Genomic DNA, 19161 nt, shown 5'->3' with positions numbered 1-19161 from the left:
TTGTTTGTATCTTAGACCAGACTGACTAGCATGTTTAAGCTTTTTTTAAACGAATTCATTAACAATCATAGTTACTATTTGGAGCTTACCTTTTGAAGTTGACATGTCAAGGATGCAATGTCAGTTTCCATAAATCTACCCCTTCCTGAAAGAGCGAATTCCACATAATTTAAGTTATGGATCACGTAATTTGTGTTGAAGGCATAGTTTCCATTCTAGGTATTAACTTTAGTGTGACTTTTTTCGTTTTTGCTTCTTTTTGAGTTGTGCAGTACATGCATGTTGCACTTTACATGGCCATTACCTGAACTTATACTCACACTGCCACTTAAGTATTCGCGTGTATTAGATTGCTTAGTATACCGAACTTACACTGTGGATATGCTTCTAGCTTCCATGAGATGGTTAGTCAGACTGCTTTCTTGAAGGCTTTTGTAACACTGTAGCTGGTCATTAACACAATTAAAGTTATATTCAAATTTTCATAATTGTAAAGTTAATGTATATATATGTGTGTGTGTGTGTGTGTGTGTGTGTGTGTGTATATATATATATATATATATATATATATATATATATATATATGTGTGTGTGTGTGTGTGTAGATACACATTTTATGTAATTATGTAAATGTTCTTTGAGGTAGCATACATTACATTTGTTTTAAATTAACCTTATTTCTGTGGTAAGCATGTCGTAAGCTTTTAAAAACAAGATGGATCATTTGTTCATGTTACTAAACACTTCAACAAATAAGTTTTCGTTCCTTTATACTTTGAGCAACTCAAATTGTGCATGTATCTCCCTGATTTCTTCAAAAGTCTTTTAGATTTGAAATATTAAATGTGATGATAGGGAAGTTTGATCTGGAACATTTCAAAAAATTGTAGCTACAGTCCTAAGGCTACAGCAGGCTGTAACAGCTTTTTAGAGGGATAGCTGTCTCAGACTTACGAGGTACAAATGCTTTAGGATATTTTATTATTCCATAATGGATTGTCGTTTTGTTTAGGCATTTGCACAGTTGATCTTTGTGTTTCAGACTTCAGTCCCTCTGATATAAGAATGTGACCCATGAGTTTAAGACTTGCCACTCTTATTTGACATGTGCTTTTATGTAGCTTTAACTTATGTTGTAATCTGTTTAGTAACTGTATCAATCTGATGTCATACTTTTCCTGTGTCTGACCTGAAACACCTGAGCTACTACACTATGAAATACTGCCATTGCTGATGAAATACCAGACAAAAGTCTAATCTGTACCTTCCTAATGGTGTGTTAAATTAACAATTTAGAGCTTCTGCCATCTGTTTTCTGCCAGAATGCCAAGTTCACATCTATCAATGCAAATCTGAAAATGGGTTTGCATTTGGCATTGTTGAGACCACGTTTTCAACTGAAAGCAGTGGGCTCAGTGCTCTGTTTTACACACTTAATTCAGATCTAACAGATCATTGCAAATGCCAGTCTTATTTGGTTTCATAATAATGACCTTGCTATCGACCCATTCTTTTGTCTGATTTCTCAACTTTCTAACACCTAAGCTTTCCATTTGCTTCAATTCCTACACCATTTTACTGTTGTATCTCACTAGGGGGCTTGCATCACTTCTGTGGCATCATGATTTATGTTGTATCTTCTTGGTAGGCTTCCTAAACTTGCAAATAAATCACCTTAGTCATGAAGGGTTATTATTGTGATGCTGTACAGTATTTGAGATGTCTGTAGCTGTGCAACTGACTATTACTGTACACATTCACATTCAGTGTTTTCATACTATGAATGTGTTGCATCATTCCTAGCTTCTCAAAAGTCAGACATTGTACTTCGTCTTATGACTTGAAAGTGTCTTTTACTACTTAAATATTCACACGTCAATAACTTTTAACTCTGATGCTTTTACTCAGTCTAGAATGTGCAAACGGTCCTTTTTTCTCTGTCTTTGAGCCTGCATGCTTCAAATGTATGTTCAGAATACTGTTGCATTTGTCTGTCTAGTTTAACTTCAGTATTTTTCCTGTTACTTAGAATTTCTTGCCAGTGGTCTGATTTGCTGTTCTGTCAGTGCAGCTAATATATTTTAGACATCAGCATCATCACTGTTTTCATTCTGTCATCTTAAAGATTATAAAGGCTTAAAATTATATTTTGTCTTTGCATAAAAAGTGCTTGTGTGCATGTAAAAAACAAAAGGTTATTTCACAACATTTTATAGTAAAAATACTTTCAAAATTTGCTTCCAAGTGTGGACGACTAAAATTAGAGCCATATTTATGTCATTAATATTAATGGGCGGGCAGCAAGAGGTTATGCCACTTTGTGTGTCCAGCTCTAATTATAGCTGTTAAAGTAATAGTTTGGGGGAAAGCTAATGAGCATTAGCATACCTGAGCGTACAATGTTGCTAAGGCCTGGAACAACTCATTTCTATCCATCAGGTCAATACCCTCTCTTCAATCCTTCAAATCCGTTCTGAAAGACTTACTAGCCAAAAGCTGTCTCTGTTCTTGCTTAACACCAGGATAAACTATATCCTTAAATGTGAACAAATACCTGTTCATACCTTGTATATCCTTACTCGCCCTTCTTCACTCGCTTTCTTACTTGTATCAATTTCTGTCCCCTAGCTTTCTGTGAAAATAGTCTAAGCCTGATTTTCTCTCACTTTGAATTGCAGCTCATGTTTGTATCATGCTAGCTTACTTTTAATTTCTCTATGTACTAGCTAAAATTTCTCTAACTATTAAACTTGCATCTCTTCTTAAACCAGCGTTTTCATATTATGTCTAATTTGGTATAATTGTTTAAATTATTTGTTTTTTATGTTATTTTTAAAAAATGTTAAATTAGTGTTTTTAAAATGTTTTTGTAATACTTTGGTGCTTTTCTCCCCAAGCCTCTTCTGAAAATGGGCTTCTACCCAGTCGGACTTTTCCAGTAATCACGTGTCAATAAATAATATTTAAAGCTGTAAACCCCATACCACAGCACTGTACCTTCAGTGAATGGCATTCATTTTTGTTGCCTTGCCTTTTTCCTTAAAAGAAGTCTTCTCATTTGATTTACTCCTCTGCTCATTCCACTCATCCTTCACCCACATGCTTGGTGCTCAGATGAATAATGTCTCCCATGTGTTTTTTATTTTGTTTGCTGCTACAGCCCACTGATGAGGGGTACAGAGAGACGGAGGAAGAAAAAGTAGCTGCAATATGGTAATATACTACCAGCATACTTTGTTCAAGCAGTTTTTAATTTGCCACTGAGAGTTGCATGGATTGTGGATGTGTGATCTTTATTTTCTAGTAGTTGTAGACTCCATCACATTAGTATTACAGTTGACAGTTGCTGGTCAGCCTAACAAGTAATAGCTTATCTTGCCAATTGTGCATCTTCAAACTGCATTCATTCTAGTTTATTGAAGGTTTGTAAATTAAGTAGATGTAGAACCTGTTAAGCATTAAAATGACTGGGGTGAGGAAAATATTAAAAGTCTTAATGCTAACAGTATCCCTGTTTTCCTTTCGTAGAAACATCCCAGTTGCTTCTGATCGTTTCTGATGGAAGAGGACTGTTCCTTGAGGGGAAAGAGCGGGTTATTTCAGCTGTTCAGGGTGCCAGAGATGCAAACGTATTTGTTATATTTGTGGTCTTAGATGACCCAAATTCCAGGGTAAGTACCCATTTAAGATGAAAGCAGGATATGCCATCCAAACCAACATTTACTAAGTCTTCAGAGTATCTGTCTATTAAGGGAATTGATAATTTTTCTTAACAATCTCGTAGCTTCCACTATGATGTCTTTAAAAGTACTGTAAGGGAAATCTGGTCTAGAAACTCTGTACCACCATCACCACTAAATCCAAAGTAACAATGGGATTAAGCTTCATCATTCATCTCATCCTTTTTCTGTTATTTTTACTTGTAAAGTTTATCAGTTTCAGACTGCGTGATGGCACAGAGGCATGACATGTATTTGCACCACCAGTGACCAGAGTTTGAGATTAGCTAGCAAAGGATGAAGTCACCGACAGCCAGCTGTCCTTTCCTGCAGGGAGAATTTTGGGAACTGTGTGCCTGTGCAACTACAGATAGAGACCAAGAACCTTCAAGTCATCTTGGGGAAAATAGGGGGTGACAGCAGTGTTCTGACATCATTGCATTTAGCTGCTGTCACAGATAGGGACTTTGACCAGTTGCCAGACAGTTGGTGGCTCTTAGCTGCATGCCAACAACTCCTGTTAAGATCCTTGCTCTTGGGCCTAACATTGAGTAATGGGAGACTGAGTTCCCGAGGAGTCAGGAGGCTGTTCCGGTGAAGGGTTACATTTGGTGGGAGGTACCTGGTAAGGTCATTGGGGGATCTGGGGTGGGTGTTGGATCAACTGGAGGCTCTACAGATTTGAACGGAGAGCATAATTTAAAAATCATACAAGTTTTGTGTCTTCATGCTGTGTGAGAAAAGCAGAACTTTTACTTTGACCTTGTAGAAAGATCATCAAGCATGTCAAGTCTGCAAGTTTGTTTGCACAGTCCAGGGAATATCATGAGGTGGAATCGTGAATATTGCTATGATCTGAATAGTATTCTCTCTTATCAGATGATGGCTTTTGAGTGATGGAGCTTAGCTATTAATATTAAAACAGTCTGTTGATCTTATTTTTAACTGCACTTCAGAGTGGGCAACAGCTGGAAATTTTATTCATGAATGCCTGTCAGTGGACTATATCTTAGATCTCAGGCTGCTACACCCACAGGCACATGCTGCATTGTCTAGGAGGGCACACCTGTCTCAATTTTCCCTAGCCCTTTCTAATGCTAATTCAGTTTTCATCTTGGCTGTAGCAAGTATAATTCTAAAAATCCCAGGTTACATTACCTAAGCCATTCAGATGCAAGTATTCCTGTAGTAACCATTTCACCAGATGGGACCCATACAGGATCTTGCTCCTGTTGCTTAATAATGGAGCTCACTAGAAAGGGGTCTCACCAGTGCCAACACACTCAGAGGTGATGCAGAAGGATGATCTAGGTCTTTCTTAATGCTTGCATTGGGCTGGTGAAGTACTTGCCTACTAATAGGGACTGCAGAGGGTCCTTCAGGTGATTGTAGGCAAAAACCAGATGAGAGGGTGATGGTAAAGTTGCTGCGGCCAGCTGCAAGTCTATTGTCTTGGTGACTAAAGTGGCATCCCAGTTAGGTAGTAAACTCTGCTAGTGTAGGTCCAAGCTGTTGCCTATGTGCAAATGGCAAAAATTGGGGAAACGTACTTTTGAGAGGGAGATCAATGGGTCAGGAACCAGTCATCATTTTTTCATTTTAACTTTTGACACCACTGCCTTCCAGACTCCCTTTTAGTCAGCTGACTCATTTGTTCCTTATCTGCTAAGGCAATAACTAACCCAAAGGTGCCATAATTTGGGCAACCATCAGGGGTTACACTTTTTTTTGCTAACCCCACTGTGCTTAGCCAGTGACACACCAAGGGTTCAGTGGACCTCAGCAAGGCCATATCACTTCTTACTTCAGTGAAAGGTGGAACCCCTGAGGTCATTTCTGTCCAATTTGAAGCCAACAACTTCTTTGGAGTCTTTAGCCTTCACGAGGGATTTAAGAGAGGTGAGTCGCCAAGTCACATTGCTCCCCTCCCCTCTTCTCCCTTGCCATCTCCAGTAGGAACTAGAGATGTTAATCAAACTATAAGTTTCCAGACTACAGTCAGGGCTTTATTCTTCTATACCAGTGGAGATTGTGGACACAAGCCATCCTGATTCTCAGACATATAGCCTGTCAGCTTTATTCCACAGTATGTGCTCTTGAATCACCTATGTACATCTTTAGCACTGAACTTTGGTTAAGGAAGTCTTGTATACAGCACATCCCCTGGATCAGAGATTTAGCAGTGAGGGTTGAGTTGGCTGTTCTAGGCTCACTTGATCCTGTTCTGTCTTCTACCATGCTGACTATGTATTAACTTGCAGAATTTGTTCATCTAGTGGGAAGTTGGTGTAGGACTACACATTCTGTTTGTATTTGGTGATTTGTAGGTACCCTTTGTCCTCTCTTTCTAACTCTGGTAAGGCATCCTCCCTATATTTATAATCTTATTCCAACCCCTGATTATGCAACTACCACCTACCTTGCAAAGACCAATGCAGCCCCACCCCCCCAACACACACACACGTACACTCAGAATCCACTTGGGCTTGGAAGTCTGAGGGAAAGGAGGTCCATTTCATTAAGATTGACAGGTGTGACAGTTTATTGCTTTTCCTCTACTAGCACCCCAGCAGAAGATCCATCTTTTGGGTGAAATTTTTCATTTCATGAAGTCCTGCGTGAATTGATTGGTGATCCTTCGTACTTTTTCAAAGACAAGTCTTGATCATTGCTTAGAGAAGAAGGAAGGGAACTGCTGCAAAATCTCACAACAAAACCTTTCTTAAGGATGCTGCTCTTGCATTTTGGAAACCCTTAAGTAAAGGGTCCTTATGCACCAAGAAAGTGGAAATTCTTCATAAGCCCATAGATGAAACACCACACTTTGTAAGCAACCTAAGAATAGCTCATGGGACATCTTTAATCCTGCATAGGGATTACTTGCCTCAGCTGTTACACTAGGCAAAGTTTCATGTGCTTTGGACATTTTTGGCAAAAGTATGATCTGATATTGTCAGTCTTCATTTATCCTTGCCGTATAGGACTCTTGGAACTGGCTCAGCCGTTATAACAGCTTGCGCAAAACAAAAACTCTCAAGCTGAGTCCCCACCCAGAATGTCCCTCTCTAGATTACCTCAAATCTTGTTTGTCACTCTTCCAGATAAGACGCGTCAGCCAAACTCTCTTTTGAGCTAAGTGTATTTTCATTTTCATTCGAAACTTCGTTAAATCTTTTCTACCTACCCAGATAACTTTTTCACCTTCTGTTTGCTTTTACTATCCCAATCCTTTTACACTTCCGTGTTCTTCCCAACCATTGTTGGTAGTTTTTCTCTGTTAAGAATCATAGCTGTAGTTAGATATTTCTCTCTCTGTTTTGTGAGTGAGAGTGATATTTACCTTCTTACCTTGTGGTATCTGTTCTACCATCATTGATAGCTCGATCCCTTTATATCCTACCTCTTAGTAGTTCTGGCCTACCATTGCTGGTAGCTTCCCCCCTCTTTGTTTGTTCTTTCAAGTGTGTCTGTGTAAATCTTTTTTCTGTGACTTGATCTTTTTCATGGCAGATAAAAGTAAAGGGACAACTGATTTTAAACAGCTTTGTGATTGCGGAAGAAAAATGCCCAATTCTGATGGGCATTTGTCTTGTGTCTACTGCTTGGGTCTGGTGCATTTACAAGAGGATTGCACTATTTATCAAGCCTTTAGTCACTGGGCCCTCATAGAAAGGAAGAACAACCTTATTTTGAAAGGAAGGATTAATATATCTTTTGATGAGACTTTGTCCAGTCATCCAAATCTGATGAGTCTCCACCTTCTTCCTCTGAAATCGAACATGGAAAGAAGATAAGTCTCTTGGTGCCAGTGTCCCCTTTGGCTCTGGCACACAAGAGACCTAAATCTTCAGTTCTCACACAATCTGCAGAATTGAAGTGCCAAAAAACCTGTGGTACCGACTTTGTCAGCACTGACTGTGGTGACCAGTTCTGCACAACAGGTTTCAGTGCCAACCACCATGGCGCCGACTGTTCACGTGACTTCCTCTCCATCTTATTTTTTTTTTAAGTGCAGCTTGCCATCCATAATTTTGGAACCAGTTCCTTCTACAGCACCATCAGTAACTTTGGAACCAAGATTTATTTCAGTTCCCAGGACTAAGTATTCCCCCTTAATAGATCCCTTTGTGGGGCACCTTCCAAGCCCCTTTTTAGAGAGACCGGAATCTCCCTCAACATTCTGTCTGTTCCTCTAGGAGTCTGACAGAAGTTGGCGTTGTGAGGTTGGGTGGATCAGCTCCTAGTGGCTAGGGGTCTTACAGTCTCTTCCCAGGTTTCACTCCATTCTGGAGATGGGACTTTCTCTCCAAGGACTCCACCAGACATTCCTCCTCTCACCTTCACTGAGGTGTTAGAGACCACAACTCCAATTCCCCGGTTCCGGCTGTTCTGACAGCTTTTATGCCTTCATATCCAGTGTCTGCCCTGAGTTCCTCTGTTTCTTTGAAACCAATGGACTCCTAGGGTCATAGCTCCACTGCCTCGTTCTTGGGCTCTTCCTCAGTGTCGACCTTAATGGCAGTCTCCTCTGAGTGGGGTAGGACCACTGTTCTTGGGTTGTCCTTCCTGGTAATGGGCTCCCATCCCTCTTCGTGGGGGGGGTCTGCCTTAAAGGTCATGAACAGGGCCTTGGCCTCTGGAGGTTCTCAGCTGGTTCCTTCCCAATCAGAGCATTTTCACAGGACTCCTCATCCAGAGCTTCCTCCAACCTCCACGACTGGACAGCGAGCATTGAAACTGCAGGATACCCTTGCACAAGGCCTTACCTCTTCCAAGTCCTCCACAGAGCTTCCCACCGAGGTGCCCCAGAAGAGGACATGTAAGAGGAAACGCCTAGATTCCCAAGAGGAATCTGTCACAGAATACACTGACTTTGATGATGGGGAGGGATCACCTCCAGAAGACGTCTCTTTTGGAGACATTCCTGAAATATTAACACAAAGGGGTGGCTGGAAGCCCAAAGAACCTTTCTCAGAGGAGTCAGTGTACCTGAAAGCTTTCGGTGCTTGCCCATCTACCTCTTGAGTGACCCCGGCTACGGACGATGTCATTAAGTTGATCGCTCAGTGGGCATGGAAGGCCCCTGTATCTGTAGAGCCAATGCCCAGGGAACAGACAAAATCCTTTTAGTGCCAGAGGACAGTCAGTATTGGGCCAAGGGTTTTGTAGTAGATGCCATGGTGGTTGCTGCAGCCACAGAAAAGCAACTTGCAGAAGAGGGTTTCACAGTTCATCCCCCCCCTAACTGAGAGTCCAGGGCGATGGACAGGTTTGGGAAGTGGGTGTTACACTTCTTCGACCTTTGCCTTACGGTCATTGAACTTCATGGCACACTTCACCAGACTCCAGAAGGATCTGATAAAGGCACTCTCAGATACGCTAGCAGGAGGTGTGTCTGAGGAGGTACAGAATAAAGTAGCCTCCCAGCTTGCGATCCTGAAATCTATTTCTGACTCATCCATGAAGTTCAGTGCACATGCAGCCGAAGGGACTAGGGCAGTGGGTTTCGGTGTGGCCATAAGGAGCCATGCCTGGATGCGCTTGTGTGAATTAGTGGCGCCATTTAAGTGTTCGTTCTTCAATGCCACGTTTGATGGATTGTCTCTTTTTGGCCCCAGCGACAGAGATACCTTGACCAGGTGTGAAAAGGATGGAAAGACCCTGGTTGCAGTGAGGATACTTTTCTCTGCTCCTCATTGCTCCTACTCCAGGAACCAGAGGAGTGGAAAAATGTGGTTCAAGAAAATCCAAGGGCCTTTCCAGGACACATGTGGCAGTGGCTCCCCTCAGGGAGGGGGGAGCTGCAGTGCAAGATGCTTACCTCACAGCAGAAATAGCCCACAAAATCAGGATTACAGAGATTCCTTCTCAGGGAAGCCCTGCCAATGCTTCTGCAGGGAGGCCTGATTGCTTACCTCTGGAGGCAGTTTGGGGAAGACTATCCTTGCACTCACTAGCCTGGTGACAGATAACCACAGGTACTTGGGTGCTAAAGATCATTGCCAGAGGATACTACAGTCCCTTCATTCTCGCTCCAAGAACAGGAAGAAGAATCCCCAATGTTCCACCCAATCAGAGGGATCAGGCAGCTCTGGAAATTCAAAGGCTGCTAGATAGAGAGTCATCCAAGAGGTCCAGTGAACCAGATAGGATCTGGATTCTACTCAAGGTTGTTTTTGGTGCCAAAAAAGACAGAGGACTGGAGATTTTGGATCTCAGCCTTTCAAACAACTTTAAGCAGGCAAAATTCATATGGTCACGGTTCAGTCTATTCTCCCCTTCTTAGGGAAACTCTATTGAATGTGCTCTGTAGACCTCCAGGACGCATATTACACACAAAAATGGACAAGCGCTTCGGAAGATTCCTCCACTTCTGACTGGGCGCCAGTCACTATCATTTCAGCGCACTGACCTTCTGTCTTAGCACAGACCCCCGGTTGTTCAGCAAGTGTATGGTAGCAGCTCACTTGAGACTGCATGGATTCAGAGTGTTTCCATATTTAGACTGGCTCATGACCTCTTCCTCCAGGCATCTTCTAGAACAGACAAGAGATTTTATTCTACATACTTATGCTTGTCTAGGTATCACGGTGAATCTCATGAAATCCCAACTAAGTCCGACTCAACAGCTGGAGTTTATTGGCGCCTGCCTGAATACCACCTCTTGCATAGCTTCTCTTCCTTTTCACAGATTCCAGAAGATAAGGTCCCAGTGGAAGTTATTCTTTCCAATGCACTGTACCTGTTCTGTTAGTTCTACAAGCTGTAGGATCCATGGCAGTGGCCATCACGCTGGTTCCACAATCAAGATTTCACATGAGACTTATGCATTGGCTTCTAGTCTTCCAGTGGTCCATCCTCACTCATCCCTTGATGCATCTCATCCGAATCACCAACCACTGCAAGAAGGACTTATCCTGGTGGATGGAATCAGAGAAAATTCTGCTATGCCAACCCTTTGTTTCACCACAGTCCAAGGCCATAGTGACCCACAGATGCCTCCCAGATGGGGTGGGGGGGCATTATCTGGGCAGAACAGTCCAAGGCACTTTCTCCCCAATGGAGGCTGATCAGCACATCAATATTCCTAAAGTGATGGCAGTGTTCTTAGTGTTGCAAGCCTTCCAAGCTGCCCTTCCTCTAGGGACAATTGCAGTTCAGTCAGACAATATGTCAGTAGTCTGGTATATCAGCAAACAGAGTGGAACCAAGTCTTTACCCCCCTGTGTTGAGAAGCTCTGGGCGATCTCTTCCACCCGCTTTCTGATAGCAATACACATCCTGGGGAGCTCAAGCATGATAGCGGAGAAGCTGAGCAGATGCATCCTCCTGCCTCAAGTGTTTTCTCAATCCCAGAGTGATGATTTTCTGTTGCTGGAGCCAGCCTTGCTGTGACCTGTTTCCATCACCCCTGAACAACAAGTGCAGCAGCTCCTTTGCCCTAATTCCCTATCTGAGGGCGTCCCCGAGAGATGCTGTCCTTCACAATTGATCATCGGGACTGCTCTGCGCCTTTCTCCCTATTGCATTAATACCTCACTTCCTGAAGAAAGCCATCAAGTTGAAGAGCAAGGTAATGCACATTGCTCCATTCTGGCCTCTGCAAGTTTGGTTCCTCTTTCTTTGGCCTCACCTAATTCACCATCCATGGACTTTGGACTCAGATCCAGACCTCCTGTTCCATCCACAGGGACTAGTTCACCCCAGTCTGAAAAACCTCAAGCTTACAGCTTGGCTCCTCCATTTCCACTGATCGGCAGGCAAAATAATCTATCCTCTCCAGTTCAAAAATTTTTGTTGGCTTCACATAACCCCTTCCACTAGGAAACTTTACCACAGTAAGTGGAAAGATTTTCTATTTGGGCAAGTGATAATGTTTGAAAAGATTTGAGAATTCTTAACTACGCTTTTCAAACAGGGAGCTTCTTCTACCATCAAAGTTCAACTAGCTGCTATTTCCAACTTCCATGATGGCGTTGAAGAGCATTTGTTAATCTCACATAGGCTATGTAACGTTTTTATCAAAGGAACCTTGAGGTTAAAACCATCTTATAGGGAAACCTGTCATTCCCTGGGATCTTAATATGGTTCTACAGTCCTTGGTCCATTCCTCATTTTAGCCACCGGTGACTTGTGACTTGAGGTTCCTTTCATGGAAGACCATTTTATTGGTAGATGTTGCATCTCCCAGAAGAATTTCAGAGATTCATGTGTTATCTTCAAAACCTCCATATTTGATTTTTCATAAGGACAGGATGTCACTGAGAACCAACCCATCATTTCTTCCAAAAGTAGTATCGGAAACCAACAATCAGTCTATTAATTTAGCAGTCTTCTTCCCTAATTTTTCTAACGAGGGAGAATATTGTTTACACTAACTAGATGTTCACAGACAACTGAGTTTTTATCTCAGCCAAACTAAGGAATTTAGGAAGTCGGACCAGTTATTTGTCTCCTCAGACCCATCCATGGGTAAACCAGTTTCAAAGATCACTTTGTCTAAGCACTATTTAGAAATCCAAAAGGCAGCTACAAGGACAAAGATACCTTCAGCGTCAGCAGCAAAAGTTATATATCCAAGAAAAAATACGCCTGGTATCACCACAGCTCTTCAAATTCACGATCTTTTATTAAAACAGTTGGTAATTCAATTCAATGGTGTGTAAGCGCTTTCAAGTTACTCCAAAAAACCTTCATCAGACATATTCAATAACATTTCTCATCATTTAAATATAAAAAAGGCGCCAAAAATGTTCTTTAACTCAGTTTATATACCAAAACTCTCCACTAGATGGTAGTATTTCATCAAAAATTCAATTCTCATATTGCATTTAATATGAATGAATGGCTTATCATATAACAAAACATACTCGTTGAAATATATTTAATACATTCATAATACACATATAAAAATATAAAAGTATAAATATGAAAATATATATATTCTGTGTCTAGAAAGGGGGTTGCCATGGGAACACCTTGTGCAAATTTGGTCATGGCCAAATGGGAGAAAGTATACGTTGTAGACACAGAATATGGAAACAAAATCAAATACTATAAGAGATTTGTGGATGATATATTTTTCCTATGGGAAGGGAGTGTGGTTGATTTGCAAGCATTCATTGAATATATAAATCAAACCACTAATTTCCTGAAATTTGAAGGGAAATGGTCCACAACAGGAACTGAGTTTCTAGATGTATTTATCAATAAAGAAAACAATAAATTCACAACCAGATTATATAGAAAGAGCTGCAGGAAAAATGGCTTGCTTCACTGAACAAGTATGCACCCAAAACATATTTATCAGAACATAGTAATTAATCAAGGAAGGAGAGTATCTAACTTAACTAGTGATGATACTATATGTGAACAAACACTGAATCTCCTCAGTGATGAATTTGCTACAAGGGCATATTCCAAACAAGAAGCTGGGATATTGAAAGATATGAATAAGGTAGACAGACAAGGAAAAGGAAGACCCTACTTTAGAATAAGAGACACTAATGCAGCAATATTAACACAAACAGATATGCAGCTGACCCATACTAATGATTAAATAAGAGTGAATATATATTCTAATAATAATAAAATGATAAAGTGATAACAAAAAATTGGGCAATCTTGACCACTAGTGAAGAGATATGCACTATTGTTGGCTTTAATCCCAGATATAGTTACAGCAACAGTAAATCCCTAAAAAGGTTACTTTGTTATGAAGAAAATAATATGGGTAGGGTGGCATCTAGTAGACATGGAACTTTCCCTTGTAGGAACTCCAATCAGTGGTCTTATATGTCTGGTTCTAGCAGCTTCATACATCCAGAGAATGATAGGACTTTATGTTTTTAAACACTATGTGGATTGTAAATCTAGAGACCTCATCTATTTAGCTAGCTGTGAGAAATGCACAAGGTACTATATAGGTAAAACCAATAGAACCCTAAGAGAAAGGGTGAGGGAACATATTTATGCCATTAATCGAGAGGATGAAACAAACGCTTTGGCCAAACACACGTTGGATAATGATTTAAGCCATAAGTTTAAATTTGCAGTAATAGAATTAGTTAACAGGAGTAAGAGACTAGGTAACATTAAGAATCACGCAGAACAACATGTAATTAAATGGATAATTAGGATGCAGTCAGATAAAGGGAAGGGGCTGAATAATGGGGTTTCTATTAAACCCTTCCTGAGAGATAGACCTTTAAAACATTAATTATGTACTCTAGAGAAAATCAGCCTATAGATACTATACAAGTGCATTTTTACATTAGATTATATGCATTTTAGTTTGAGATACAGGGGATATATATATTTTTTTCCCTATATATATTTTCATATTTATACTTTTATATTTGTATATGTTTTTATATGTGTATTATGAATGTATTAAATATATTTCTATGAGTACGTTTTCTATTCATTCATATTAAATGCAGTATGAGAATTGAATTTTTGATGAAATACCATCTAGTGGAGAGTTTTGGTATATAAATTAATTGAGTTAAAGAAAATTTTTGGCGCCTTTTTTATATTTAAATGATGAGAAATGTTATTGAATGTGTCTGATGAAGGGTTTTTGGAGTAACCCGAAAGTGCTTATATACCATTGAATTGAATTACCAACTGTTTTAATAAAAGATCATGAATTTGAAGAGCTGTGGTGATACCAGGCGTATTTACACTTTGTCTAAGTGGTTAAGGGAATTTACAAGTTTCATCTTCAGTAAGAAAAAACTCCAGTTACCAGCTGCAGTGAGAGTGCATTCTACAAGGGCAATACCCATGTCTGCTGTTTTTTTGCTTAAAGGCTTCCATGGATGAAATATGTGCAGCAGCAACCTGGGCTACTCCACATACCTTTATCACTCATTACAAATTGGATCTGGTCTCCAGAGGAAGAGCATTTTTTGGCTCTATGGTGCTCAGGAATATCCTTCCATAAGGCCTCCCAAGATACAAGTTAGCTGGGGACTCTGCCCCATACGTCAGGGATAAATGAAGATCGACAACATCAGATGATAAAGAAGTTATGTACTTACCATAAAGTTCCATCTGTGTTGTTGATCTTCCTTTATCCTTGATACCCCGCTCTCCTTCCCCCTCCTTCAGACTTCTTGGAGGAACGGACTCTGGTCCTTGTTATCTGTTATTTCATATATGACCTTGGTCATAGCTTTGGGGGGGGGGTCATTTGACTAGCCTTCTCAGACTTGATGAATTGTCTGTTGAAGACAAAATGGTCCTTTTAACTGCAGGGGTAGTGTGTGACCCACTCTTTCAGACTTCTCCTTCTCTTCCTCCAGAAGCAAACCCTACAGAAGAAGCCTGTTACAAACTAAGGAAGGCAGTCAAATGTAACATTATTCCCTTCAGTGCCAGCCTAGTCTCCCAGGGTGGTTACTCCAGCATCCCTCAAAATGCAGCCCTGACCACACCTGACTTCTTTCAGTCTTAGCGAATTACTGCTTGGGATAAGACTAATGACAGATCAGCTGGGGTTGGCCCAGTTGTTAGTTACAATAGACATGAATCCTGCCTTATCAGTGATCTGTGGAAGTGTGCTCCATGGTTTTTGAAAATGCCTTCTTTTTGCTCCCTCACCCACCTTTGGATGGCCTCTTCTCTAGCAGATGTTGGGGTTTTCTACAAGTGCATCCAGAATTTACTAGTTGTAGGTACCAAGTCTTCTGATTTCCTGGAAGCGTAGTTGCACAGTGAACTTGCAGGTACAGAGGCTAGGTACAGTCTTGATGCAGTGAGTGGCAACAAGGCATGCATGGTCACCGTATGTGACAGTTGCAGAAAAAATGCTGAATTGGAATAGAAAACAGAGCGAACCCAATCATACATTCAGCAAAGTGGGATCTCATCATAGCAGAGCTAAATCTTTTTGTTTATATATGGTTGCTAAAAATGTGTTTCTGAGGGTATTTCACTTAGAGGTTCCCTGTGTGTGCCGTCTTTCCAAATAGGCGTTTTTGTGACAAGTGATATCTGTCCCTTCTGCCATCCTTCTTCATCAGACTTTCTACTAATGAAGATGGGAAGGTCATAAGGAAATGGAGTCAAGCATTAAATTGTTGAAGATTTGCACTATTAACTTTTCCAAGTAGTCAAAAATATTTAAAGACTTGCTGATTGAGATTCTTTTGAAGATTTGAGTTGCATTCTTTGTGACAGTGTATTCAGTACTTTACATTTAAACCATGAAGATACTTTGTTATTGTCAGTGTGGCATAATTTAAGCATTGACCTGTGAGCAAGTGGTATCCTGTAGACCAGGTGTATCCCCACAAACCCTGGTATCCTATAGACCAGGTGTATCCCCACAAACCCCATTTGCATCCAGTACAGCTCTAAACATGTTACTTAATACCAAAAATTTCAAGCCTATTTGAAACAGAAGCTTATCGTAATGTGTCTTGCTTGACTTTGATAGATCAGTATTTTTTACATGAACCACCTCAATCTGGCATTATAGGTTACTATGATTCATATTAACTCTTTCAGTGTGTTTGCGTCCATGGACGAGGAGATGCATGCGTGGTTTCCAGATTTTTGGCTCCTGCTTCATCTATATGCCTTTAAATCCAACTCAATAGTGGTTATGGAGATGATGATGATAAAGGTCCTTTAAAACAATATAGTTGAACTTAATTTGGTAAACTATGCTGTGGAAACGGATGCTGAGGGAACCTTGCTCTCCAGTTGATACGTATTCATATGGACTAAATAGTGCAATTAATTTATATTTTTATGCTTTTCTCTAGGATTCTATCTTGGATATAAAAGTACCAGTATTCAAAGGGCCTGAAGACAAACCAGAGATAAAGTCTTACATGGAAGAATTTCCATTTCCATTCTATATTATTCTACGTGATGTGAATGCCCTTCCAGAGACATTGAGTGATGCTCTCAGGCAATGGTTTGAACTAGTGACTGTGGCTGATTTATAGAATGGATATCTCCATAAGCTGCCATAATGAATTCTGTATTGCTGCTAAATCTGTAACTTTGTGTATTAATGTACAGAATTAGGATTATAATGTGAAAAGTAAAATATGTGCCTTTGAAACCCTAGATGACAGAAGTGAAGTATAAAGATGTTTAGGTTTACATTTTATGCCGTCTGTGACCATATTGTTTATAGTGACTGTTAATCTATTGCAAAGAATAAGCAGTCAAGAATGCAGGGAGACTTTTAAGTTGCATTTGGGGGTATGGAAGGTTGCTGTTTTATTTAACTGGTTTATACAACAAAGAATAAATATATAAATACTTAAGACTGCCGTTAGGCACTAAGCACCTTCTGTTCATTGTTGTTAAAAGAACTTGTCAGAGAGAAATCATGTTCTGTTTATTTTGAAATAAAGATGGAATAATCTCATATTATTTACTATTTTTTGGCGTAAATTGTTTTGAGTGTGTGTAGTAGCAGTTGCTGTTGTTCATTTCATAATGTGTCCTCTTTTTTTTTTTTTTTATAACTCATTGGTGGAAGACCAGTAGGATGAAGCTTACTTTCTCATGAAGATTTATGACAAATCGCATGTTGTTGTGTAAATGTTTAGAATCTTTAGTACCAGCAGCAGTATTATGCAGTGTATCTTTTGCCAGGCTTTGTCACTGCACTCTTGGTCACCGGCTCAGTTTTCATTTTAGTTTTGTTGGTGGCTTCTTTCTCTGCAGTTAGTCTCACCATTAATCATACATGAATACTAAGAGAAGAAATGGCATCCAGTTCCAACTATGATTAGCGCATAGAATGGCTTTCTTGTGGTTTTATTTTGACTTTCTTTTATTCTCAAGCAGTTGAAACATTCATCTATTTTACCATTGTCTGACCTTCTGTTTTAAAAATATTGTTGTGCTGCCAGAAATACTGCTTGGATATCACATGAAGGTTAACGCATTTAGTTCAGGCCAAATCCATCATATGTGACATTTTTATGTGACTTTTTGTGTAGTGACATTTTATTTTATTTTTTATTTTACATTTATTGACCGGGCTAGTCTAGCTGGATATATGTCCATTTTCAGTAGAGGCCCAGGGAGAAAAGCTCCAAGGGTAAGATTACAAGTATAAAACAGACATAAACAATGGTAATACAAGTTTTACAAACAAAGCAACTAAGTAGGCAACAATAATTTCAACATAGCAAACCAAATATAATGTATGTATAAGAAAAAAAAGGTTAATTTTTTTTTACATTAGTCAAAAAGTATTCGTATAAAGTCAATTGTGTAAGGTTAGAGAGGATAGAAGAGGAAGGAGTGAAATTAACCTGGGTTGGTGCAGGAGCATAGCCAGTATTTGCTGAGATGATTTTTCAGTTGTCTTTTAAAAAGTGGGAGAGAGCACAAAGATGTGATGTCAGAGGGTAATATACAAGAACATCTTAAAACAGATTAAAAAGAACCAAATGTGAATAATTCAGATGTTCTGGATCTTCTTCAAGACCATCTCAGTCAGTAGATCTTTGTTCTTAAAATCCTTGTTTTAAATATCTCTTAATCCAAATGGTGCTTCTGTGTGACATGTGGCTAGCACTCCAGCTGGTACGTTCCACTTCCAACAGTGCTTTTCCAGTAAGAGAATACCTTTTAAGAAAGCAGCAGAACCTTATCTCAGGTTTCAACTCTCTGCTTACATTTTTTTGATGAAAAATTACTAAAATGATTGTACAGTTTGTCTTTTTTTAAGAAAATCATGTTGTGGAAGTAAGACTGGCCACCCCTTGAAGTCTTTGCAAACCTTTCAGGACTGCCATTGCAAGGACAAGCAGGAAAAAAAATCACTGCTTCTACTATGTTAAGAAGCAGAAAACTGAGGTTGCCCTCTTGGGTGAAGTACTATTGAAAGGAATCCTTCTCCAGGGTGACCACCACAACTTCCTTGCTGCGTCTGACCATCAACCCATTTACCCTTGCTCATATGACCCATTTAATATCACCATCTAGTTTGCCACAGCTGCATTTCTGGTGGGAAACCAATCCCAAAGTAGGACTGTCATTGTAGGGAAAACCAGATTTTTTTTCCATTTCTGATTACTCCTAATGGCACTGCACTTACACAATGTGCAGTGACATTGGTATTTGCATGCTACCATATATAGACACTCCACCATCGGCATGGATGGCTCACTTGTACTTTCCTTGTACCAAGTCTGCATGGACTAAAACCTTGGTCTGCACACTTGGGTTGCAACCAAGAAGTAGGTCCCACTGTCCTCCAGAGATGGGTAATTTTTTCCCCTTGAGTTACTTCCAGTGACTGTGCCTGCTACTGTAACATGAGTTACTTTCAAAAACATGGTTGATCTTCATTCATTCAAGTAAACTGGAATCAGATAAGGCTTTTCTGAAAATTCATTTCTGCAATGTATAACTCAAAATGTATTAAAAAAAATTTGCAGCAGAGAAGCCCCCCATCTTC

At 40.0% G+C, this 19161-nt stretch overlaps 1 protein-coding gene across 1 annotated transcript in view; it reads left to right on the top strand.

The window, feature by feature from the left end:
- MDN1 (midasin AAA ATPase 1) overlaps positions 1-17117 on the top strand; it is a 3484183-nt gene extending 3467066 nt beyond the window's left edge. The window contains exons 101-102 of the mRNA XM_044071809.1: positions 3529-3671; positions 16496-17117. Coding sequence (XP_043927744.1) covers positions 3529-3671; positions 16496-16681 — 329 coding nt within the window. The 3' untranslated portion in view covers positions 16682-17117. The remainder of the gene's footprint in view (positions 1-3528; positions 3672-16495) is intronic.
- Positions 17118-19161: the final 2044 nt, after the last annotated feature.

Source organism: Protopterus annectens, chromosome 1.part0 (genome assembly GCF_019279795.1).
Source record: "Protopterus annectens isolate FY-2018-M chromosome 1.part0, PAN1.0, whole genome shotgun sequence".
Lineage (NCBI taxonomy): Eukaryota > Metazoa > Chordata > Ceratodontiformes > Protopteridae > Protopterus > Protopterus annectens.
The sequence above is the reverse complement of the archived record's forward strand: the minus strand, read 5'-3'. Positions and strand labels throughout refer to the sequence as shown.